This window comes from Kryptolebias marmoratus, linkage group LG24 (assembly GCF_001649575.2).
Source record: "Kryptolebias marmoratus isolate JLee-2015 linkage group LG24, ASM164957v2, whole genome shotgun sequence".
Lineage (NCBI taxonomy): Eukaryota > Metazoa > Chordata > Actinopteri > Cyprinodontiformes > Rivulidae > Kryptolebias > Kryptolebias marmoratus.
Window position 1 is genome coordinate 8,598,568 of NC_051453.1, and position 23,458 is coordinate 8,622,025.

General features: G+C 37.6%; 3 protein-coding genes across 4 annotated transcripts in view; 1 reads left to right on the forward strand and 2 right to left on the reverse strand.

The window, feature by feature from the left end:
- The window catches only part of psmd1 (proteasome 26S subunit, non-ATPase 1), a 29,372-nt gene extending 14,990 nt beyond the window's left edge, over positions 1 to 14,382 (reverse strand). The window contains exons 1-16 of the mRNA XM_017413526.3: positions 14,214 to 14,382; positions 13,595 to 13,638; positions 13,202 to 13,275; positions 12,690 to 12,859; positions 12,332 to 12,540; positions 11,861 to 12,004; positions 11,256 to 11,482; positions 10,759 to 10,819; positions 10,529 to 10,657; positions 10,304 to 10,392; positions 10,114 to 10,192; positions 9,846 to 10,019; positions 9,609 to 9,720; positions 9,225 to 9,421; positions 8,742 to 8,837; positions 8,110 to 8,174 (exon numbers count right to left, since the gene is read on the reverse strand). Coding sequence (XP_017269015.1) covers positions 8,110 to 8,174; positions 8,742 to 8,837; positions 9,225 to 9,421; positions 9,609 to 9,720; positions 9,846 to 10,019; positions 10,114 to 10,192; positions 10,304 to 10,392; positions 10,529 to 10,657; positions 10,759 to 10,819; positions 11,256 to 11,482; positions 11,861 to 12,004; positions 12,332 to 12,540; positions 12,690 to 12,859; positions 13,202 to 13,275; positions 13,595 to 13,638; positions 14,214 to 14,229 — 1,886 coding nt within the window. The 5' untranslated portion in view covers positions 14,230 to 14,382. The remainder of the gene's footprint in view (positions 1 to 8,109; positions 8,175 to 8,741; positions 8,838 to 9,224; positions 9,422 to 9,608; positions 9,721 to 9,845; positions 10,020 to 10,113; positions 10,193 to 10,303; positions 10,393 to 10,528; positions 10,658 to 10,758; positions 10,820 to 11,255; positions 11,483 to 11,860; positions 12,005 to 12,331; positions 12,541 to 12,689; positions 12,860 to 13,201; positions 13,276 to 13,594; positions 13,639 to 14,213) is intronic.
- On the forward strand, positions 324 to 7,046 carry htr2b (5-hydroxytryptamine (serotonin) receptor 2B, G protein-coupled). Of its 2 annotated transcripts, none has more exons than XM_017413527.3 (4): positions 324 to 817; positions 1,186 to 1,794; positions 4,574 to 4,774; positions 5,065 to 7,046. In XM_017413527.3, the coding sequence occupies exons 2-4, from the start codon at positions 1,548 to 1,550 to the stop codon at positions 6,015 to 6,017; spliced, it is 1,401 nt and encodes a 466-aa protein (XP_017269016.1). In that variant the 5' UTR covers positions 324 to 817; positions 1,186 to 1,547; the 3' UTR covers positions 6,018 to 7,046. The 2 variants fall into 2 exon arrangements, with proteins under 2 accessions (XP_017269016.1, XP_017269017.1); XM_017413528.3 differs by having other exon boundaries at positions 1,189 to 1,794.
- Positions 14,383 to 15,122: 740 nt separating the features above from the next.
- Positions 15,123 to 17,767, reverse strand: LOC108234271 (uncharacterized protein C2orf72 homolog). Its single transcript, XM_017413325.3, has 3 exons — positions 16,929 to 17,767; positions 16,509 to 16,622; positions 15,123 to 16,034 (listed from the first exon to the last, which is right to left on the reverse strand). Exons 1-3 carry the CDS (start codon positions 17,656 to 17,658, stop codon positions 15,925 to 15,927), a joined length of 954 nt encoding a protein of 317 aa, XP_017268814.1. The 5' UTR covers positions 17,659 to 17,767; the 3' UTR covers positions 15,123 to 15,924.
- Positions 17,768 to 23,458: the final 5,691 nt, after the last annotated feature.

Sequence of the window (23,458 nt, forward strand, 5' to 3'; positions counted from 1 at the left end):
TACTCAGCTTTTTTTTTTTCCCTTCCACAATTAATGATTCTACACCCATGCTGGGACTAAAGATGCAAAAACATTTTGAAAAACCATGACCAGAGTGGGTTAAAGAGAGCAGATTTTGTAGGTACATCAGAGTGCGTGTGTTCAAAGAAGGCTGCGTTTGACTCTTTAAGCCAGAAAAGGTGAACTCACTGGGGACAAAAGGAAAAAACTGCACACAAAAGGGTTCTCCCCATAAACCATCGCTACCTCCCCCGTCACCACTGGTTTCGAATGGGGGAGAGAGCAGAGAGTGGCAAATATAAACAGTGGGACGGCTGTGTTGAGAGAAATTACCTCCCCAAACCACTGGCATGTGTCCAGCGAGAAAACGTTCATCTGTTTTGTATAGAAGCTGACTCGCAAGACGAAGACAAGAGAGGGGGGGAGAAAATGAGACAGGGGAAGAGACGGGCGAGGAGCGCGAGCCGATTAGAGGCTGTGAAAAAGAGCCGGTGAGGGAGGGAACGAGAGGCAGAGGGGCCACAACATCTGAAAGTTTTAAACCTGTGATCGCTTTAGGTGATGCAAAGCAAGACATGTGGAAGAAATGCTCAGTCCACGTCATGGATTGCTTCAGCCTGAGACAGATTTAGCGGCTGTTACATTTTTATGTGAGAAACGTCACACTGTAAGGATCCTGTCTACAAAAAGAAGAGTGCTGGACGCTGAGCTGCACCGCTTCCCAACCAAGCTTTAAGGACTAAGACCCGGCAGATTGGAAAGATACTCAAGAATTTAAAAGCCAAAGCAGCTCGGATAACAGCACGTTGAGAAAAAGGTAAGACACTAATACTAACTCTTAGGATATTTTTTAAATCTGTTCACTTACATTCATGTTTTTATATAACATATACAACTCTGCCTCCAACTTTGTTATAAAACACATCAACTGGATAATGTGATAACAGTTTGAACAGGTCATTTTTAATTAAAAACTCCACAGTTTAGACCTCAAAATATGTGAGCCATTATTTTCTACATATTAAAAAGGTAAAGAAATTTATTATAAAAATGGGTGTCAGCACACACAAAGAAGCCTCTTTGTAATGATGAACGTCTCACTATCATTTAGATAAAATAAACCACATAGGTAAAGGCAGAATCACCGTTTCTTAAACAGACCTTTGTTTTTTTGTTTTTTTTAAGTAGATGACACGAGTAAGAGCTGCGTGGGAAAGTGAGGAACCCTATGAACATGTCGCTGTGGAAATAATCCTTGTGCTGGGATTGTTCTAGTACTGGAGTTTATTACCTTGGACCCACACATTTTTGCACCCTTCAGGCACTGACTTTTTAAAACTGACAGCGAACGATTGCTTTCGGTTTGTACTCTGCACAAGAAATGATGCATCTCGTGCACCAGCCTTGAGCAGTCCCGCCATAACCTGCACCTATTGCCTGTGGGACCCAGTGACCATGCTGACCGAGAGACCAGAACCAGGAAGATCAGAGCCACCACCCACGCTCGGGCCCACTGGGATCTCAGCAGCAGCACGACTCTGCCAGCCATGGCACAATTCATCAACAACAGTTCCCATTCAAGCGAGGCGCCTGAGATTCAGCTGAAATGGGCCGCCTTGCTCATTGTCATGGTCATAATCCCAACTATTGGAGGAAACATCCTGGTTATTCTGGCTGTGTCGCTTGAAAGAAAGTTGCAAAATGCCACCAACTACTTTCTGATGTCTCTCGCTGTGGCTGATCTGCTGGTGGGACTTCTAGTGATGCCCATTGCACTCATCACTGTTCTATACAGTAAGTTCAGCAAAAAGGCCCATTTCACATAATGATAGACAAAACTTATAATGAAACAATAGTTGATACTGTGGAGAGAAGTTATTTTCTTTGTTCACCAAGTCTGTTTCATTGACATGATATAGATCAAACTGAGGGATACACTATAACCATAAAAATAGTATTGAAATGCTGAAAATCAGAGGGAATTTATTAGCTACTTTGGGCAGAGAAAGACTTCAAACTCACAAAATAAATTTTAAAAAGGCATTCAAGTAAATTAAAAAAGTAGAATGCAAATTTTAGAGAAGTACTACATTTAAAAATTACCGCCCTAAATGCTGTTGTAGATGAACTGTAACTAGAGATTGTAGGCAACATGGACGTAGCTTCTTTTGGCACTGCTGAGGTAGCAGCTGCACAGCTTGGACTAAGCAAAAAGGAGACTTATACACATGAAAAGATAAGCAAACCTTATGTTTAATTTAATTCCTCTCATTGTGCTAACTAAATACAGCTGCACAGGAACTGATTTACACTTCTGTTCCTCGTGTTCTATAAAATTCAGGGCGATAGTGAAGCCATTATTCTTCATTAATTCAATTGTGGGATAATGAGCCAGATAGTAATTACGTCTCTCACACAAACACACATGGGTGAAGGATACTGTTTGTAGTCCCGCCTCCTCCATTCGTCATGGTTTACATAAAAACTGAACACGTCTGCGGGGACACAGATCATGCTTTTGTCCATCTTAATGCACAAGAGCTGAAGGATGAATCTATGATTGCATTTTTTTTACAGAGAAATCGAAAAATGAAAAACTGTATCAATAATGCACTCATTTGAACTGAGCTGCTATTAAAATGGATGAAAGCTGGAAAGGGTTTGCCATTTTAATGAATATATACATGTATAAATTAACTTTTTACTTTGGAGTTATTTAGTAACTTGCAGAGTTAGCAAATAAATCTCTTTATATACTACATATTTATAAAACGCAACAAGGTGATGTATGTGTAAGTGTGAATAAGTAGTTTCAGGTAAAAACAGACAAAGTTCACATTTGGATTTGACACACTTAAGGGGTGATGGGTTCAAATTGGGTTAAAACTTCAATTTCTTTCCCATTTGTGTGCTTTTTGACCATTTTATTATCCTCATTGCTCTTGACTTTAAAACAAATCACTGTTCTGTATTACAGTAAAGCAGAAATCTCTTCACATTCCTATATTATCTAAAATATATAAACACACATAAGATGTGTACATGAGACTAGTGTAAAGTATAGCACAAGTGATTAACAACAATGTGAATTCATACCTAAAGTGAAGGCCATACACAGTCAGTCATCTTTTACAGGACAGGGTGTTAATAACAGGAGGTCATCATATTTCTTAAGGGGTACGAACAGTTTAATTCCCGAGTAAAAGTAAGGAGATCCCTGTAGACCAAGTTGGTGGGGCTTTTATATCAGCTGGGCCTTGAATATAACATTAGAACCACCAGTCAATGGTGAAAAGATACTTGTGTGAGTATATTATTTAAACCCGGGCTTTATTTTAATTAAGACCCCAAAACTCTGCAGAGAGAAACGTCTTTCTTTGTTTTCGTGACATGATCTTGATCAAACTTAAGCTCTTTAATTGTATAAAATTTTTTTTAACTCATATACAACTGTAACTGAAGCAGATATGCTCATACACAAGATGTTTACTGTTATTAAAGTGGCTCATTTCAAACACAAACCTCGATCAACTTTTGTAATCCTAAACTAACGCTTCATTACTAACAAAAATCAAAAACGATAAAAGCACAAAGTCTTTGTAATTCCCAAAGAACAACAAATGAAAGACAAATTACAACCCAAAGCACACTGACCACAGCCTCGTGTAACCAGAAACTGCTGGAAAATGTAAGAGCCAGTGCTCTGTAAAAAAAAAAGATATAATCAAGAGCAACAAAACAAGAACAAAAGCAGCGCCGTTGTTTCTCATATGATCAGAGAATTGTTCAAATGCTTTTATAATATTTTTAAAAAGATATTAAAATAATTCTGCAGCTTCATAGGTACAAAAAAAGCCTCTGCATGTTAAAGAGTTTGGATGTTTCAGTTATACAAAGTTTCTTATTTCAGTTAAATAAAATAAAAAGACACTCTTGTGCAGCTAGGTGGATCTCACAAGCTGCACGGCTGATTGACTCTGGCATGAAAATAAACATTTCACAGAACAGGTACAGAAGGTTTCCTTTGTGCAGTATTTGTCAATGAAAACCTTCCAGATGAAACCGAACCAAAACTGTGACTCAAAAATTCCCCCTAGTGTGACAAGAAAATGGTTTAAAAAAAAGAGAGAGAGAGAGAGAGAGGTGGGGGCATAATAAAAACATTTTAAAAGAAATATTTCCACCAACAGTCTTTTGCAATGTTAATGGACATGCAGACAAAAGCCAGAACAACATTCTTGCCAGTTTTATGCCTGGAACTGAAAATAAACACTACTGTTGAGCATAGACTCAGCCACAATCTACATAAAGAGCCTTTAGGTCCATAAACAGTCAGTACACCCTTACATTTCCAGTAAAGACATTCCTTACGGATAAACAAACCAATTTTTTGCACGAGTGATACTCTTAATCCCTTGCCATTGTAATTTCTCCCCTCTAAATGTGTTGAGACAAAGAAACAGGACACCGCTCAAACATTAATTTAACAACTTCTTGCAGACACCCTATCACAGATAACCAACATGTCAAAAGTTTATTTTTCTAATTAATTTCCATCTCATCTTCTCTTTAGACTCTAGATGGCCACTTCCGGACTTCCTCTGCCCCATTTGGCTCTTCCTTGATGTGCTTTTTTCGACCGCATCCATCATGCATCTGTGCGCCATCTCTTTGGATCGCTACATTGCCATCAAGAAGCCAATCCAACACAGCCAGTACAAATCCAGAGCCAAGGCGCTGGTCAAGATCACACTGGTGTGGCTCATCTCCATTTGTAAGCAACTTAACTCTATTTAGCACAAATTTATTTTCTTTCTGGTCAGCAGATTTTAGTATTTGCTGTTTACAGTAAAATAAACTGCTTTAAAATCCTAACAAAACACCCTAAAGCTAAAATGTTCTGCTAGTGTTTTAAGCTACTATTCAAATGGCTTAAAAACACACCAAAAGCTTAACATATTCAATCAGTTTTGAGCCTAATTCACCAGTTTAGTGTTGTAAAACTGACCGCATGGTTACCAGTTTATGTTTGTCAGTAATAATTGCTTTTGGCTTCTTTTGCAGGTATCGCCATCCCAATTCCAATAAAGGGGCTCAAGAATCTCCACAATAACATCACCTTCAACAGTAACTACACTTGCATGCTGAAACCAGAAACCTTCTCGGGGTTTATCATATTTGGATCCTTGACAGCGTTCTTCATCCCTTTGACCATCATGATGATCATCTACTTACTAACTGTGCAGGTGCTGCGCAAAAAGGTTTATTTGCTCAAATCAAAGGTGACTCAGCGCCTTAGTTCCTCGACCATCTCCACAGTTTTTCAAAGGGAACAGGCTTTGACTTCACCTCAAGCTGAGCAAATTAATATGCTGGATATCAGACTTCCCAGGATGCAAGACAAACCAAACATAGGCACAACGAACTCTCTGACGGAAGATGAAATATCTTTTCGCAGAATGTCGACAATGGGCAAGAAGTCGATGCAGACTCTAAGCAACGAACAGCGTGCTTCAAAGGTGCTGGGCATAGTCTTCCTCCTGTTTGTTGTCATGTGGTGCCCTTTTTTCATAACCAACATCACGTCTGCACTGTGCTCTAGTTGTGACAGTGACGTAATCTCCCGCCTGATGGAGATCTTTGTATGGGTCGGTTACGTATCATCAGGTATTAACCCCTTGGTCTACACTCTTTTCAACAAAATCTTCAGGGAAGCGTTCACACGTTACATCACCTGCAATTACAAAAACTGTGCAAGCAGCAGGCCTTCGCAACATCTGGGGTCAACAAACACAGACTGGACCCTTACGAGGATTTCTTTCAAATCTTCCATGGCTGAGAACTCCAAGCTGTTCATGAAGAGGGGAATGAAGAATGGCATCGGAGCAATGAGCTACCAAAGTCCACTAAGGTGCCAACAAACACCTTTACAGTCACCTAGTGGCCTTGTGTTAAACACAATACTTCTGACTGAAAACGAAGATTTTAATCAAGAAGAACATGTAAGCTGTGTATAGAGATACCAGAGAACTGAATCCATTTGAATACAGCATTTGATTTTTATGCCACATATTCAATCTCGAATACTAAGACTTGTCCCCATTAAAGAAAGAAAAAAAAATGTTAAGGATGCAAGAGTGAGACGTACTCATGATCTGATCCTGAAATGTAAAAAAAAAAAAAGACAAAACCTGCCATTTCTGTTAGTTAATAATATTGATTTACATCAAATCTGCTCCTGCTAATCCTCAGGACAACGCAAGTACTAACTTACTGTCCTGGAGCATATGAAGAAAAATGCCTTTAAAAACAGGCTATATTAATAACAATAATGACAATGTGAATTCGAAGCATAACAGTGTATACAAAGAGTTTAGTTTTCAAATAATACCAAGTACTGATTGGAAAAACAAAACTGTAGCTTCAGATCCACTTGTGAAGTAACAGGAGAATGTGCTGAGTGTGACAAGGTATTCTACAAAACTCTGGCTGCCAGACATGACAACCTGGAAAATCTCTGAATGATGTATATAATATATTCCAGTGCTGATCTGTCCAACTTGGACTGTTTAAAAATGCTGTAAACCATCTCAGACCACATGCTTACATTTTAAGAAATACAGCTGTACCCTTGAAAATCTCTTCTGCAAAAGACAAATTTATTGCACTTTTGAAATTATACTAATTTCATTTGCTGAACTTTTGATAAGCACTCTTGAGCGTATTAGAGCCTGCTGTTTTGACATGTTAAAAGGGTTTCAGAATAAAAGACTGTACATACAAAAGAATAAACCGATTAAACAAAAACCTACATTTGGTTGACAAAATATTTTCTGTTCTGCTGACCAGAGACACAGTTTATAAACATTTGTCTTCTTTCATTTATGATGTCTACCATGATGTGTCTTTAATTTTAGAAAAGCACAACAGGGCAGCAAAAAAATGCTTCACCATTAAAATCAACTAGAAACCTTATAGGAGGTATTCAAAAACCGAAACATTATTTATCTGTATACATTTAAATAAAAATTGCATTGGTCACTGTATTCAGCAGCAACTTATGTTTTGTGTTTATAAATATTGAAGCTTGGCATTTTGGGGGCAGAAGCGATGAAAATACATAAAAGTTTAAACTCCATTTAAATTAGCCAAATTAACTAAATATGAATAAATGAAGCAAAAGAATATGAAGTTTGGAAAAAAATCATAAAGCCTGATAAGCAAAGCTAAAATGTCTGACTGGTGTTATTTTAGCCAAGACAAACTGTCATTAAACAAGAGTTCTGCTGATTTATGATGAAAATAAAAGCATAGGAGATTCAACTTTGCAGTTATTCTGCTCATGTGCTTGTGCACGTGAACATCTTTGAGTGATTAGGGTTGAAAAAGTGGGGCTAAAGTGTAATGCTGTGGTTCACAAGTCCTTCTAAACAGAGAAGATTTATGTAGGGTTTTTCTAGCTGCAAACTGATCGCATAAACCATCACAGGTTTTCCACTCTAGCTTTTCAAGTCAGTTAAACAATGCTCGAATCTCTAATGAGTTCATATTAATGAAAGAAAAATTCCTATGAAAAGCTTCAATTTAAAAAAAAAAAAAAAGTGTGAGTGAATAATTTCCTTTTCTCCAGCAGAGCAGTTTTTTTTCCATACAAAACAGGAAACTGTAGTTAATTCTACAAAAGATGAGCATTTTAACTGAAACATCAAATTAAAATAAATTACAAAAAGTGAAAAAAAACATGAACACACTCACATGCTATTCTAGTTTCTTCTTTTTAAAATGCCATTAATCTACTTTGTGCATAGTGTAGAAATATAATGTAGAAAACGCTGGTACAAATACCAGAATGATCAAAAACCTCTGATATGCTATTGATAAGTGAACGTCATTCACTCTTTATTCCAGTTTTCCAGCACTTCAACCCAATTCAAACAAGAAAATGAGTTTTATAGCAATGGTTAGTTACTTTCTTCTTAGTCTACAAGTATAGATTGAGGAAAATAACTGATATTTTGGCAAAATCTTGAGCTCAAAAACAAGAAGCCTTTTTTTAAAAAATGTAAACCCACAGTGTTCAAAGCAATAAGAATTAAATTTGGATCCTACCTGAACAAGATGAAGCCAATCGACTCGACGGCAGCCCTTCTGACGTCATCGTTTACGTCACTCACCTTAATTAAGACAAACAGAAAGCTCAGATAAGCTAAACTTACACTTTAACTTAAATTAGTCCCAATGATCTGGCTGGTTGGGAGTAAAGGTAGTTCCACTATTACGCTGTCATATATTAAGTTAGGACACAGTGACACCTACAGGACAAGTTAAAAACTGCAACATGAAAACATGGCAAGAGGAAATTAATACTTTTCTTTGCTCTTACATAAGAAGTAACACTTAGGATAATGTTACCTCTTACCTCACAATTAAGGTGCAATCTTTGGCTTAAATCACTAAATTAGCCTTAATAACTTTAGATTTGAGAATTTCTTTTTAGATTTTTAAGTGAATTGTATTTCTTAAACATGAGTAAATAATTTCCTTCCAACAGAAATCATTTCCCTTTCACTTTTTATTTTTAGATACATTGATTATATAGTATCAATTCTAAAGAGAGTAAAAGTTTTGAGGTCCCAGATCTTGGCATCTGTGTTACTGCTGAGGTGATAAACCTACTCTTCGTTCAATAGAATTGTAAAAAAAATTACAAAAAAATAAAAAGACAAAACAAAAACACTCACAGCGACGTGCAGCAGGCGTCGGATGGCCTTGTTGTTCCCAGAGCCGCAGTAGGCCATTCCCACAGTGTACATACCAGATCGCCGCAAGATGGGGTCCTTTCATTGACAAGGAGAGAAAGCAGGGCTATGAGGCTTTGTGTGTGTGGATGCACAACTAAGATCAACATGGTTTGAGCCATTTCCTCACATAGAATTACTCCTGGCACACAGTACAGAGAAACAGCCTCAGGTGAGATAAAATAAACAGGCTGCTACAGAGTTCAGAAAGTGCACAATACATGAAACCAGTATGCATTTAGCCTAATGAAGAACAATGGCCTTTTAAGATTCTTTTAATATCCTCGCAACTTCCTTCTCTCTGGGGAATGTTTCAAGTTTGTTTTGTGTGTCAAACATTTAGGCTGCACTTATTGTTTTTTCAGAACAAAGCAACTCTTCCCATTATGGTGTATAACCTCGGCTCTCAGTTCTTCTCAGCCATACCTTGTCTCTGCAGAGGCTTTCAATGAGGGCGTCAGCCTCCTCCATGCGTCCATACATGACCATGGCGATTCCCACCGCCAGGCCACGCAAGATCTTCTCGTGTTGTGTCTCCTGAGCATAGCCCACCATGTCCTCGATCGCCTGGGCCGACTTGGAGCCCAGCATGACCAGACCAAGAGCCAAACCTGCAGCTTCACCTGAGAGGTCACATTGAATCATCAGCTTATTTTGTTTTTTTCCCCTCACTAAACACTGTGAAATGGTCACGTATATAAGAGACGAGTACTCATTTTTCTTTTGTAGGCAGAGCAGCAAATACAAAACTGGATCACAACCATGGAGTTTAGAAAACCTTTCTGTTCAATCATTTTGTCAGGAGCCTACCAGTGACAGCATCATCTTGGTAAAGGTTTGACTTGAGCAGGTCATAAACGTCTTGTCTGGCTGTTCCAAGTGCAGCTAAGCCCAGACCGAGAGCACCACCGTGACGAACAATCTGTGAAACAAAAACATGACATCAAACAGAATGTTTAAAACAATTTTTTTCACCTAGCTTTTCAGAGACAAAATAAATCATTACATTGACATGAAATATTTAAACAGACATAAAAAACAACTTACATCATTGCTGGCATTCTTAAGCTGACCAAGCAGGTAATCGATGATGTCCCCACCGTGATTGGCATGAATTAGTCCCAGAGCATACAGGCCTCCTCCCTCCTGGTAGGCAGAGCCAGGTGACGTGTCTTTGGGCAGGTAGGTGGCCATTAACTGCAGCGCCTCTTTCTCATGACCCTGAATATAAAACACCACATTCAAAATATATCAATAAAATATGTATTTTTCTTAAAGTTTATTTTGTACTTAGGATTATAGCAGCATAGTTTACCCTGTGGATGACACCCAGACTTGCTGTGGCTGTGAACTTTGCCCAGTTGGTGGCTCTTGCTAGCCATTCTAAATTTTCTCTGCAAGAACAAAGAAATATTTTGGTTCAAGTAACTTTAAAAATGAATATTTCCTTATCTCACTGTTTTAAATCGGTATAATTTTAAAAATCCTTTTGTCTACACCATTACCTGAGGAACTGGTCACTTGTGGTTCCTGTGTGCATAAAAGAGTTGGCTATAACCGTGGCCGTGTGACACACCGAGTTTCGAACTGCATCCTGTGGCAACAAAGGGGGAAGGGGAGAAACATCACAAAACATGAGTTAACTTTGAACAATCTGCAGATTAGATGAACAAGTGAACAAATGTTTCTGTTCTTCAAGTAATCCATCAGACTCCTGGCTTATATTTTACCTTTGTGTTTTTCAGAATCATTAGATCTGTGTTGTTATTTCGGATTAGAAACTGCAGGTGCAGCTCTATGGCCATTTCCCCGCTGAGGATTTTGATCATCTTGGCGTTCTGGTCTTTCGGCTCTTCTTTCTACAAAAATCATAGATACAAAGACAAACACTAGAAAATTGCAGGTTGCTATATTTAGACACAAAAGGTGACAGGCAACACCAAAAATCTAAAGCACTTACTGCTTCTGCTGACTTTCCAGCCGGTGAGCTGCCAGCCTTCTCATCCGTCTCCATTGCTTCACTGCAACACCCACAAAAAAATGAGATTTTGTTAGGTTAATAATAGCCTGAAGTTTACAATTTATTAGTCAAATGGGTTTGAAAATGAGAGTTAAATAAGAATCTATTTAAGCTATTATATTCAAAGTTAAAGTATGATTTGACAGAGTTTTTAAAATTGAGGTCTTCTAAAGAATGAAGTTAAATATTCTCATATTAATGATCTCACTTTGTATTTTTTTCCTGGACAATTCAATGCTCTGCATAATGAAAGGTATATCTTTCTCTGCGGAGTTTTGAATTTCACCTAATTGGTAATTCTGTTTCATAGAAATTCTAAAACTGGAAATCGCCAAAAGATAAATTCGCCAAATTAAAAAAAAAAAAAAAAAAAAAAGCAAAACAACACCTTTGCAAACATAACAGCAGTTGTGTCTTTCTTTTCTACTCCTTCCCACCTGTCTTTGTCTGCTGTAGGAACAGTGCCTGTATTTGTGGAACCAGGCACGGCAGGGATGGGCGTCCCAACAGTGCGCAAGTTCTGAATGACAGAGGACAGGAACTGCTGGCTGGCACTTTCATAGAGGTCAAAGCAGATCTGGTAGGCCATTAGCAGGTTGTCCTCCTTCACCAGCTTCTCCAAGATGTCACTCACAGCCTGTGGGTCATCTAGGAATATCAGACACTACAGTGGAGGGAAAGAAAACAAATAAGTAATTAATCAGGGGAAGAGTTTGGGCTCTGGCCGTTTTAGAGAATCCAATTTTATGTAACTGGAATAGTACACATGATCAGTACTGTGACTACATAACATACTTGTGATTGAAGTAACATGACTGAACCTTTCCAAATTACAATTAAAAACAGGTTTCCTACCTCCATAACAAAAAGTTATCTGGTTATTTTTCTTCAAATAAATAAAAAGGTAAAAAAAAATATGTTGTTTAATTGTATTTTTAAAAAAATATGTTTTATGTCATCTCTGACAGAAATGTCACTTGAAGTAATGAGACTATTGTCAATAACTTGATTTATAAAAAATACTTTACAATCTAGTGGTTACCTGGCAGACGTTGATGAAATCAGGCTTCTCTAAGTTCATGTACAGTTTGACCAGCACTCGTAGCACGTCATTACGGAACTTCTTATTCTGCATGAGGGACATGCAGACCTTCAGGCTGTAGGCAAGGAGGCCACTCACATCATTCTGAAATAGGGACAAAAAAATAAAATAAAATGAAAATCAACAATAACCATCAAGATTTACAACAACAATGAAGCTAGAAAACCAGAAGTAATGAAATCTGGAAAAGGAACAGTTTGTTAAATTTATCTAAACTGAAATTAGTATCACCCAGGCAAATTTTAATAATGTAATCTAATTTATTCAAACTCCATAGGAATTTTATCATTCAGGGCATGAGGGATGCTTGCTTTGGCATTTAGACTTATAAGCATGGCAACAAAAATCCATAATTAATAATTTGGACTAATCTTTTGTCAGGCAAAGCAGTATATGCCTGTAAATGCTGACCGATTCGAGGATGGTCTTCTCAAACATGTCGAGACGCCTGGTCTCCAAAGCGATGCCAATGGCCTGCTTGTACTTGTGATCGTCTAGGCAACGCAGGAACATCTTGTTGACGATGCCCTCCAGGCGGGGATCGATGCTCTTTTTCTCCTCATCCTCTGACAGCTCAGCATTTTCCACCCGCAGCTTGGTGTAGTGGTCAATGCATTTGGCTGCAGTGGACAGACATGAGAATAAAAGTCGTGACTCTACAGCATTCATTTTAAATATCCACCACCATTAGAAGACCATGGTGACTAAACTTTAATTTGCAAAACCAAAAAAGTGATTGACACAACAGCAATCCTCTTTCATCACTCACCAATGATGGTCTCCACATATTCTGAGTCATCGGTGACGCTGAAAAGGTCCCCAGCACCAAGAGCATAATTTAAAGATTCCTCAAATGCTCCAAGGTGGTAGAAAACCTTAGAGGCCACCAGGGCTGCAAATTCTCTGCTCCGAAAAGATTCATCCTCATACAGGACCTCACTGTAAATTAAAAAGAGCTAGTTACACAGGACTGACAAAAAAGGGGGGAAGACACATTTCTGTCTTCTGTATAGTTAAATTTGTGAGTTTTCTTTATTACAGAAAGCATACTTAGACACAAGCTAGTATTAAATGTTAAAACTATCTAATACACAGCTGTAACATTATCTACATATTTTCAATTACATATAGTGTCAGTGCTGTCCTGAATTTATATTTTATTTTAATGTAATCGTTTGCCACACAACAGACAAAAAAAGTAAACTATGACTCTTGGCTGTTGCTGCTTTACTTTGCATTACTATATCAGATATAGTTTCCAAACTCATAAATAATACTTACATTTTATCTACAGATCCTGAAATCTCAGCCCAGAAGTCATTTACAATGGCGTCGAGCTTGTGTAGAGCAAACTCCTACAAGTAAAACAAAGATGTTAGGCATTCATTCACACACACGCCACACATCTTTATCATGACATTTTAAACCTCTGTAGTCAAATTTCTACCAATTTCTTTAGTAATATACTACCATTTTAGTGCAATAATGACAAAAAGTGATCAGTATTTTTTTTGTTTTAGAAATCCTATCAATGCATAAGACTTTAACACTAGTTTCTAAACAAAAACACCATGGGACTATGTTCTCACATTTGTGTCTTATTAACCAGTATCGAAAAACAACAACAAAAAAAAAAAAACACACTTTAACGTTTCCAATAAGTTTTGTTTTTACCTTGAGCTGTGGCTCTTCCTCATCAAGGAGTGAAATGATCCCAGCTTTAAACAAAAATACAAAACAGAAACAAACATTAAGATAACACGTTTTACCCATGTATCAATACAAAACATCCCAAAGCTTTAGCTTGAGGGAATCAGAACAATTTAGCTAAAAAATAATAACATTTTGGTCCATCTTTTTCGGGATTATGCAAAATGAATATAACCTGTTCAACTATAAACTACTTGTTAAACACAAAATAAATGAAAGTAGTAGCTATATGTAAAAGAGATTACACAAGTCTTAAAGTAGCTAGCTACAACGTAAAAATATAATTTATTTGTTTTTAGGACCAAATAAACACAATTGTGTACAGTGCATGATGGAGAGGTGACCCACCACTGATGGCGCGTTCATTTCTATATCTTATTTTTGTTTTCAATTACACATATGATTAAACTAAATATACTGTTTAGATAAAACACATCATGTAAATCTAGAGGTTGAATGTTTTATTTATTGTCAGTGTTAAAACGACTGGCTGATAGCTGCTACCACTCTGTGACTCAGCTAAATCAATGGCAGCTAGCTAAAGTTACAGCGACAAAAGTAAAACATGCCTTCGGAGACTTACCGGCAGATGTTATCATGGTTGGGGATTTTTTAAAAAGACTCTTCAGCTCTACTCTAGTTTTGCGGTGGTTTTGCGCGGTTTTCAATCAAAACATATGAGTTAAAGTATCCGTAAACGCTTAGCAGCGGCACCAAACGCTACCGAAGCTAAGGTTTTTGTTAATTGCCTGCAAGTCCCTCTGTGAAGGACCTTTCGGTTGGCTGGCCTACTTTGCGCCTAACTAAAAGTCCACGCAAAAACTAATACAAGAATTACTCTACATTAAACAGATGGACTATTTCGCCATATATTAATGAGTTATACAAATAAATATAGTTAAATAAACCATTAAGAGAAATTCTTATGGAAATAAATTAGAACTCAAATGGTTTTAAGAGCGGCATAAGGTGGGCTACCATAGTTTTTTCGACAGTCCCTACAGAAAAAAGATGAGGGTTTGATACAGTGACTTATATGGCATATATGACATATAAGTCATTGGTTTGATAATTTTTCTGACAATTTTACTTTAACACGGTCCTAGCAGCTTTAAATAATAAATCTACAAAACTGATATCACTTTTGTAGAGAAGCAGGTCGATATCAGTTTTGCAGATTTATTTATAAAAAGCTACTAGCACTGTGTTAAAGCCAACATACAGTATGCTGTATAATCTTTAGTCACATCAACATTTTACTTTAAATTGAGTTATGTCTTTATTTAAATGAGAAGAGGTAAATAATTATGCTGATATGTTAATCAAAAGGCACAACTGACGTTCACGCATAAAATATATAACAACACAGTGATGGATCAATTTTTCATGTTAATCTCACAAGTGTTTTATTTTCATATTTGTTTGTTTTTTATGAAAACATAAAACAAAACAAAACACAGTAGGTATTTTAAAAATAAAACAGCACATTAGCTCAAGTTAAAATTAGTTTATTCAAATGCACGGTCAAAGTAACATTCTAAATAAATACTTAAAAAGTTACAACTGTTTGCAAATGTATTACATTTCTGTGAGAAACAATGCTTCATTGAAGGATACTCATCTTAGGCACACAATTATAATAAAAGGAGGTAAAAAATTAAAAAAAAATACATTGGTTAAAACTACCGGTATAAATCAGACTCAAGTACCTGTGGTGACTCAAGTTTTCTGTGCAGTGAGCTTCTCTGTATCAGTGTAAATACTTCAACAAACTAAAAGAGATTAATAAAATACAGGTATATCATAAAAAGCTAAACGTATGTAGGTTTTAAAAAATGCCATATAAAGAACAGGTACAGTCATAAAGCACATGTCATAATAAGGCGTTTTAGATTACACATTTTCTTGGCTTATTATCCAGATAAACATTCTGTCCAACTACAGTAGCTGAGAAGTTTTCACTTGTTCTTCTTTAGCACCTGCGTTCTTGATCATGCATTTTGTTTGTAAAGCCTGACGCTCATCAGACAGTACAGGTAAGTTAATGTCCAAATTTCAAAACCTGGGGGGAAACGTACTCCTAAAGAAGTCGGTTTGCAGATACAATTAATCGTTTTGTCAGTAAATATTGTACACAACATTGTGTCAAGCAGCAATTTACAGGACAAGTTTTTTTTCTTTTTGGCTCAGTGATAGGATTTCTTGCACCATAAAACAGTGTAATGAGGTTATGTTATACCACTTCTTTTGTTGTTGTTTTCACAGAGAAAACATGATTGTCCTCAGCGGTAGGCCTACAGACAGTCATGTGTCCCAACATCAGTTGCCAACTTATTCACATGAGGCTCAGCAGTGCAGACTGTGGTTTTCAGAGGGAGGCCTTCTTCTTCTCTTCCAGCTTCACCTGAAATGTTTGAAACACCGATTTACATAAACTGAGTTTCATTACACTGATATAGGGTTAAACAATTTCAGAAATGCTGGATTTTGACATATCAGGCTGCAGTAAAGAAGTTGTTTTGCTTCTTTTGTCTAGTTTTCTTTCAATCTGTCTTATTTACTTCTGCATAACCCAACCATTTAAATCGATCTAGATGAAGGAAATATTTATATATAAACAGTGTACATTGTGACAGCAGTCGCTCCCTTTTAACACTGCTGGATGTCAAAATTGTCTTTTTTATTTTTATAACTCACACAGAACATAGTTGGCAGATCTTTCTGATTTGGTTTCTGTGATCACATTATTTCATTTGAAATTTATAAACAATCTATTCCTACATATGTTTTTCCCATAATATGCAACATAGCCCTGAAAAATGTAAGCTAAGAAAAAAAATCAATCCTATGTCATCTGAATTTTGGGGGGGATTGCTACCTCTTTGCCCGCAGTGTGAAGAGTTGTTGGTCTGGCCTCTGGCTTCTCTTCCCTGAGGCCTGAACCAACAGTGGAATGGCCACAAAGGTGGGTTCCTTCTATCCCCGGAATTATCTGAAAGGCAATAACAAGCATTTAACAGCTTGGCAGCATATCTAAGGGCCTGCTAGTTTCATGAATGCTCCCTTTGTTCCATGGACTTTGGGAGCCAATCGACATTCCTGGGAAGAAAGGAGGAAAAAAAAAGTGGGCGCAAAAATGTCACCCAGACTGACCTACATGCTGAAATTAACTGATCATTACTAAATATTCTTGCAGAACACAATTTGCCATCCAACAAGGTTCTAACTTCCTGTTTTCTACAGATCTGAAAACCAAAAGTTCAGTTAAGCTACTTCAACATGGAGATGGTTGTTCCACCTGCTGCCTGAGACGCGTACACAGCTTTGCAGGCGTTTTTCTTGATGCTCAGTATTTTGGCCTCCGTCTTGGGGATGAAACAGTCCACCCATATGGTCTCTGGTGAGTGTTTTTGGAAGACGGAGCGCATGAGGGTCTCCAGGACGTGCGCGCACTGACGCGCCTCCGCGCTCTCCTGCGTGGCGCGTATTAATCCAATCAGAGCCGGCGGCCGGGAGACCGAGGCACGCTTCGTACGTGCCTTTACGTCCTTCAGGATCTCTTTCACGCACACCACGTTTGAACCTTTGCTTATGAATGCCTGTCTGAAGATGAACACGACGACAGGGGAGTCTATCGCCCTCTTGGAGCTGTGGATATTCGCCCTTTTCGTCGCCGTTTTCTGATTTTTGCAGGCTGGTGGCGCATCCTTCTCCACAGCCAAACCCTCGCCCCTCACTGTTAAAGGGATCTCTTTGCTTTCACCGGTCTCCGGCTGCTCACGCGCAGTTTCGCCTCGATCGCTCCGCGGAGCGCACTCGCAGGGCTGTCCTTCCCCGGTGGCAGGGCTGCTGTTGTGAAACATGTCACGGATGAACTCCTGAAAAAGCCCCACGTCATCTCCGTCCACCTTCTTTTCGCTGCCGCAGACATCACTGACCAGATAAATCCGCTCCTTTCCTCCGATTTGAGCTACGACCTTTTGGAATTCCCTCTCCTCCTCATCGGGGAGCGCCTCAGAGTCCGACATTTTCGCGTATTTATTTATGTTTTTTTTAAAGTGACATTAATCTGACCAGCACTGCTTCTCTGACGGCCAGGAGAAACTTCCTCACGGTCAGTGAAGCGCCAATGGGGAGGGTGAGAGCTGGCCGCGCGTTCCTATTGGCTAACCTGCTCAGTGGGCGGGGTCAATAGTAAACAGACCTGTTTGAAGGTGAACAATCAGTAATGAAAGGCTGAACACAATCATTTGGAAATTTTAATTCTTGAAAAAGATTATAACACAAGATTACAGATAAACTTCTGGTAGAGTCTTTAAGGATGCTGGACGGCTGCTGGATGAGGGCTCACCTTCTTCAGTCCCACTATCCTCATGGTGAAGAGTCCTGACTTCTCTCCAGTGTTGTAGATCCTCGACTTCCCAGAGGACAAACAGAAACAAACAAAACAAGAATAATCATGAGGACAGACAACTTTAACCTGCTTTTAGTTTCACTTTAAGATCAAAAAGCCTCTCTGAAACTCTGCATTAAGTCAAACAAAATCTGCTGAGACTCTAATCCTTTAATCCACTTATGTCAGATCTGTAATTATATGGTGCTGTGACTCTAACATTCTGCAGTTTTTTCTGAAAAGCAAATGAAGAAAGGATGACCTGCAGAGTTTTGGGCGCGTTTCGTAATTGTTTACTAATGAATGAATGATAAACTGTAAAGTAACTAATACAAAGGTTTCAGTCACTGACCTTTGGACCAGTTGAGCATTGATCTGGTCGGAGGCTGAACAACTTGTTTTATACTTCTAAAAACCAAATTCTGCTGGCTTCATGATGTGGACACAACCTAACTAGAGAGCTCTTTAAATCATAAGTCTAATAGTTGCAAATAATAGCGTTTTGCATATTAACAAATAAGGAAAAGTTATATGGAAAATCCCAGAATAGATTATGAGCTTTAGAGGAAGGAATGGTCATATTTTTGGATTGTGCTGCAAGCTTGAAATGCAGAAAATCAAATGTATTATTTATTAATTTGTAAAATAGTCAGTTTATTTAACAATAACACTCCAATTTTATAGATGGCAATCAGTCAAAAAGGATCCAGTTAGAACAAACTTAACTTCCCACCTTTTCCCTTTTCTGATTGAGTTGTGTAGCCAGTTTGTATATTATATATAATTTAAAGTTTTTCTGTCATGCTGATGTGTGACCTGTTGGAGACAAACTGACCTCCTTGTTGAGAAGAAGTGGCAGCTGAGATTCAAGAACCTCACTGGGTCCAGTTAAAGAAACCCGGAGACCAAGCCGAACTGTAAACAAGAAAATAACAAATGAGGAGATACCAGCTAAAATTAAATTAAATGATTTTTTACATAAAGAGTCGTTATGAGTGCATCTTCTGATTGAATCGACACTGGAAGCAGGGATATTTGAGGACCAGTCATTTTTGTTACCTGAATGTGACAAAGAATATTCCTTATTTAAAAGAGGATAAAACAGAAGTTTATTGTTGCACTTTTCACACATTCTCTTAACAGAATTGGTTTCAATTAATCATATATTCCAAGAAACCCAGCAGTGTTTTCACTCTGCCTTATGAAGTCAGCATCAATTACAATTACAATGTTCTTTCGAGTAATAATAAACAACAAAGACATGCACCGTTCTGAGAATCCTATAATCTTATGACTCAAGGATTATAATTAGTGGTGACAGACTCTTCTCTCTGTGTTTGGGAGCTTTGGCCTCATTAGCTGTCAACAGCATTTCCCATTGTCCTTATTTTTTCCCCACTTGACTTACAAATGTATTCACTCCTAATTACATTCTTTTCCCAAGAGATTTGATTTTCAGAGGGGTTTTTGTTTTCTGAGGGCACTCTTTCCTCAGACAGACAGCAGACAGAAAATGTGGAGAAACAAATAAAAATGTTTCAGCTGATTTGACTTATTGCTTAAACCATTTTACCAACACAATACACGTGTGCTCAGACGTTAAAATCACAAGTGTTGAGGCAATAATAATGTATTTTACTCTTTAGTTTCAAACTTTACACCTTGTAGTGGCAGGATGGGATTTAATGACACGCCTTTACTAGGTGCAGCAGAATAATTATGTAGAGTACGAGTCTGATCACATTCTGATGACAGGTCAAACTGTCATCTCCACGGACGCCGCCGGTGTCCTCATACCTCAGATAAGCTCTGTGAACCTGTTCAAAGCACTATCTTACCATCTTCAGGCAACACTCATTCTGATCAAGATCAACAGGCTGGGTCTTCAAGTCCCCTTATAATTTTTTACCACAACGACCAAAACGTCTCAACTGACAAAGGAAAACTCTCAACCTTTCTAAGAAGGGTGGTCAAATAATCACCTTCATCTTTCCCAGAATGTCCTAGAAGTTTCCAGGTACAGCTTGCTAATATCCGCTGTGTTGAATTCACATTTTAATCACATATATATTCTTTTGTGCTCCTCCTGGAATCACAGTAAATAAAAACTGCATCATTCTGAGCGTAAAATGTGTCATTTTATGGTCATTTTGCCCAGAGTCATAGCAGCTCAGAAGAAATAAATGAGAACCCAGCAGGCCAGGCCTGAAAATATGTGTTTTGCTCCCATCTTGTGGGTAAAGATTATACTTGCAGGCAGAGTTTATCTGATTTCTTGAAAGAAAAATCAATGAAGTCCAAATATTCACAGTGTCAAATTGATTCCAAACACAATAGGACCATCCCTTCTTCCTTAGTTTTGTTCATTCAGGTAAATGTGAAGCAGCTGCAGTCACCATGGTATCTGGAAATGTCAATTCTGTGAGTGATTCTACCATCTTTTATTTATTTTTTCCTGTTTAACATTAGTTTATTGATTTAAGTTATGATAAAAGGTTAAAAATAAACCTGTTAACAACTCTTTTGTTCCTGCTGAGTTTATCTTCACTGAGTACATATATCATTTAATTTGATGAGGCTTTGATGGGCTTGGAGCAGCAGCGCATTTCCACTACCTGTGATTTTCCTGTCTGCCACCAGATCTCTGAGGGAGGAGAGATGAGAGGCAGTCAGAACATGCACAGAGTCTGCAGCATCAGATACAGAACTGCTTATTGTTGCCTGGTTCTCATATTCTGCCACACTGGTGTCAAGAGGAACCTGGAGCGGAGTCAGCATTGCTGTGAAAAAACAAAAACAAAACACAAAATAGAAAGAACATTTAAATGTGTATTTTTAATATTTGATCACAGGTTAAAAAAGGAGTAAACATAAGAGAAAAGTGGCATTGCAAAGCAGTATTAACTTAAATTATTCTCCTCTTCTGACTAGTAAAGAGATACATTAATTTCCAGTAAAGAAACAATGACCTGACAGGCTGGAGGTAATTACTCTTATTGACCCAGATTCCACCCGAAACTAAAACACGGTCTTTAATAGCTTTGGTATTTCTTTTCAGGGCGTTGTGATCATCAGAGTAATTAAACAAGTATTTACAAAGGTTGTAAAGAACAAACAGTTTGTATTTTTCCTGTGTGACACATAGCACACACAGGGGCATGGTAGCTGAGTGAATATAAAATGTCCTAATTTCCAAAAGACAAAAATGGCTCCAGCGTTGTCAGATTTACAGATATTCAGCTAAAGTTTGTTGTGATAGTAGCTGAGAGTCATTCTCAACACATACTCTGAGTGTCAACACATTGCACATTATGCCATTTACACGGTTGGAGCAAAATGGCTAAAACTCTGGCATGAAAAGTGGCAGGCAATATGCTTTCTTTCAAGGAGTGCTGGGGTTTCATTTTTTTAGATACCCGTTGAGTCAGTTGCAATCAAGTCTCTCAACTTATCAAAAAATCTTGACCCAGTCAAAGCTGTTTTTCAGGAACAAATGAACAAAACTCTTCAAAACAAGAAAAACTGCCTTACAGGGCAATCAAACTTTACCTTCGGATACTACTGCTGTTGAAACTGGGGGAAAAAAATAATTTCTTTTATTGACTAAATAGTACCAAATTTGTAATTTTATGAAAATTCTACACTTTTTAGGAATCCAGTCTTCTTCATCTTGTTTAACTCACACTGGGAGCTGTGACTATGGGTGCCAGACATGTTATTGTTTAACTTCCCAAAAAAGCAGTTTCCAATCGTATTTATTTAACGATTATTGTTGATTTAAAAGCGTGAATAACTTACCAACAAATATGGTCCCAAAAGTCAGTAAAAACAGCCACTGCTGAAGACCCCCAAAACAAAAAGTGCTCTTTGTCATAATGAGGAGAAAAGCAAATGCGGCTCTGAAAAGGTTTTTCTGGGATGAAACACTGTAATGTCCCAGTTTCTCACACAGCACACAAAGGACCAGGCTCAGAATAATAGGTATCACTTTTCAAACAGGCATTCTAATAAAGGCTGCAAAATGGACATTTATTTTCCCCACATGAAAAAAACACCATTCATTTGAAATGTTTAGAATTTAAAACTCATTAAATTAAGAAAAAAGTGCTGCATGTAGCTGCAGGATCACAGCTTTAACTAGGACTTTCTACGAAAGCCATAAAAATCTATTTTTGTCACAAAGCCTTGAATTCAGTTCACATCATTTCTGTAAAACAATTATAGATGTGATTGTTTTCAGAGAGGCGATACCACCAGTGTAGATTTTCACAGCTGATATGAGGAATTTATTACCAAAATAATACAATTATATAATATATTTTATATAATAAAGATAAATGGACTTTAGCTACTGCAAAAAAACATTTCCTTGTTAACTAGCATTTTACATTACAAACCACATTCAACAAAAACATTAAAATGCAAAAACAAACAAACAAAAGTAAAATAATGTATGGGTTCAAAAGTTATGAATAATGCAAAGAAGGTGTAGTTATTGGTTTTAAATCATGCACTTATAAAGTTAATCCACAAGGTGTCAGTACTAATTTATGGATCTGCTCATCTTATACACAGCATTTTAGATTTTATTCACATTGTTCATTTACAGATAAACTCAAATGAGCCATCTTTTGCAAACATGTCTACTGTACTTAAAGTTAAAATCCCTTAATATCTAAAAACCTGATGTTCTGTTGGTGCTCAGCTGTGTGTGTGTTAGAATAACAATCGTTTTAAAAGAGAAAGGATTGAAAAACTGTAACCCATTAAATAAAGCTGATGTGCAGTAGCTACAGGTGTCGGGATCAGGTGAAGATGTCAGAGGTCACATTTTGTTTAGTGGCAAAGTGTGAATTTCATAGCAACTAATCTAGATGAGATGGAGCTACCAGACTTAAGGTTTCTATGAGGCAACTGGAGAAGCTGTGCTAAATAATAAATTGTTGAACTACATCCGCTTGAGCTCTGAGAGGATAAAAAGCGAAAGCCACAGGCATGGAGCTGATTACCACAATTTTACAGTGAGTGGCAGAAAAAGCATCCTCTTCAAGATGAAGCAGCAGATAAACATGATGGAACCATAAAACAATAAGATATAACATTCTTCAGAAGCATGTTGCACTGTCTGGTTTGCATTTTTGTGGAAAAGGATTCATGCTTTGATTAGAAAGTGAGTCTGAACATAATGCATGCTTCTTTGCACAAACTGTTTCTCTCATTCTCAATCCTGCTGAGCATTTGGGGCTTTTAAAGATTGAGAAAATCAAACATTCGTGACATCCTAAAAAGCTTTTTAGATGTTTGCTTATTAGATCATGCTGTTTTCAAGAAAATAATGGTGTCAAAAAAAGCAAAAAGGAATGAAAATAAATATTCCCTTCCTCGGTTTAGATAGTTAATCTGATATTATCTGAATCCAAACTTATATTTAAAAC

Excerpts from the sequence above, each read along its gene's own strand:
- htr2b (XM_017413527.3), top strand. The coding sequence starts at position 1,548 with ATGGCACAATTCATCAACAACAGTTCCCATTCAAGCGAGGCGCCTGAG. Across the intron at positions 1,795-4,573 it reads ACTCATCACTGTTCTATACA|ACTCTAGATGGCCACTTCCG; the intron begins GTAAGTTCAGCA and ends TCTTCTCTTTAG. Across the intron at positions 4,775-5,064 it reads GGTGTGGCTCATCTCCATTT|GTATCGCCATCCCAATTCCA; the intron begins GTAAGCAACTTA and ends CTTCTTTTGCAG.
- LOC108234271 (XM_017413325.3), bottom strand. The coding sequence starts at position 17,658 with ATGTCGGACTCTGAGGCGCTCCCCGATGAGGAGGAGAGGGAATTCCAA. Across the intron at positions 16,623-16,928 it reads GTACGCGTCTCAGGCAGCAG|ATAATTCCGGGGATAGAAGG; the intron begins GTGGAACAACCA and ends ATTGCCTTTCAG. Across the intron at positions 16,035-16,508 it reads TTCACACTGCGGGCAAAGAG|GTGAAGCTGGAAGAGAAGAA; the intron begins GTAGCAATCCCC and ends CAAACATTTCAG.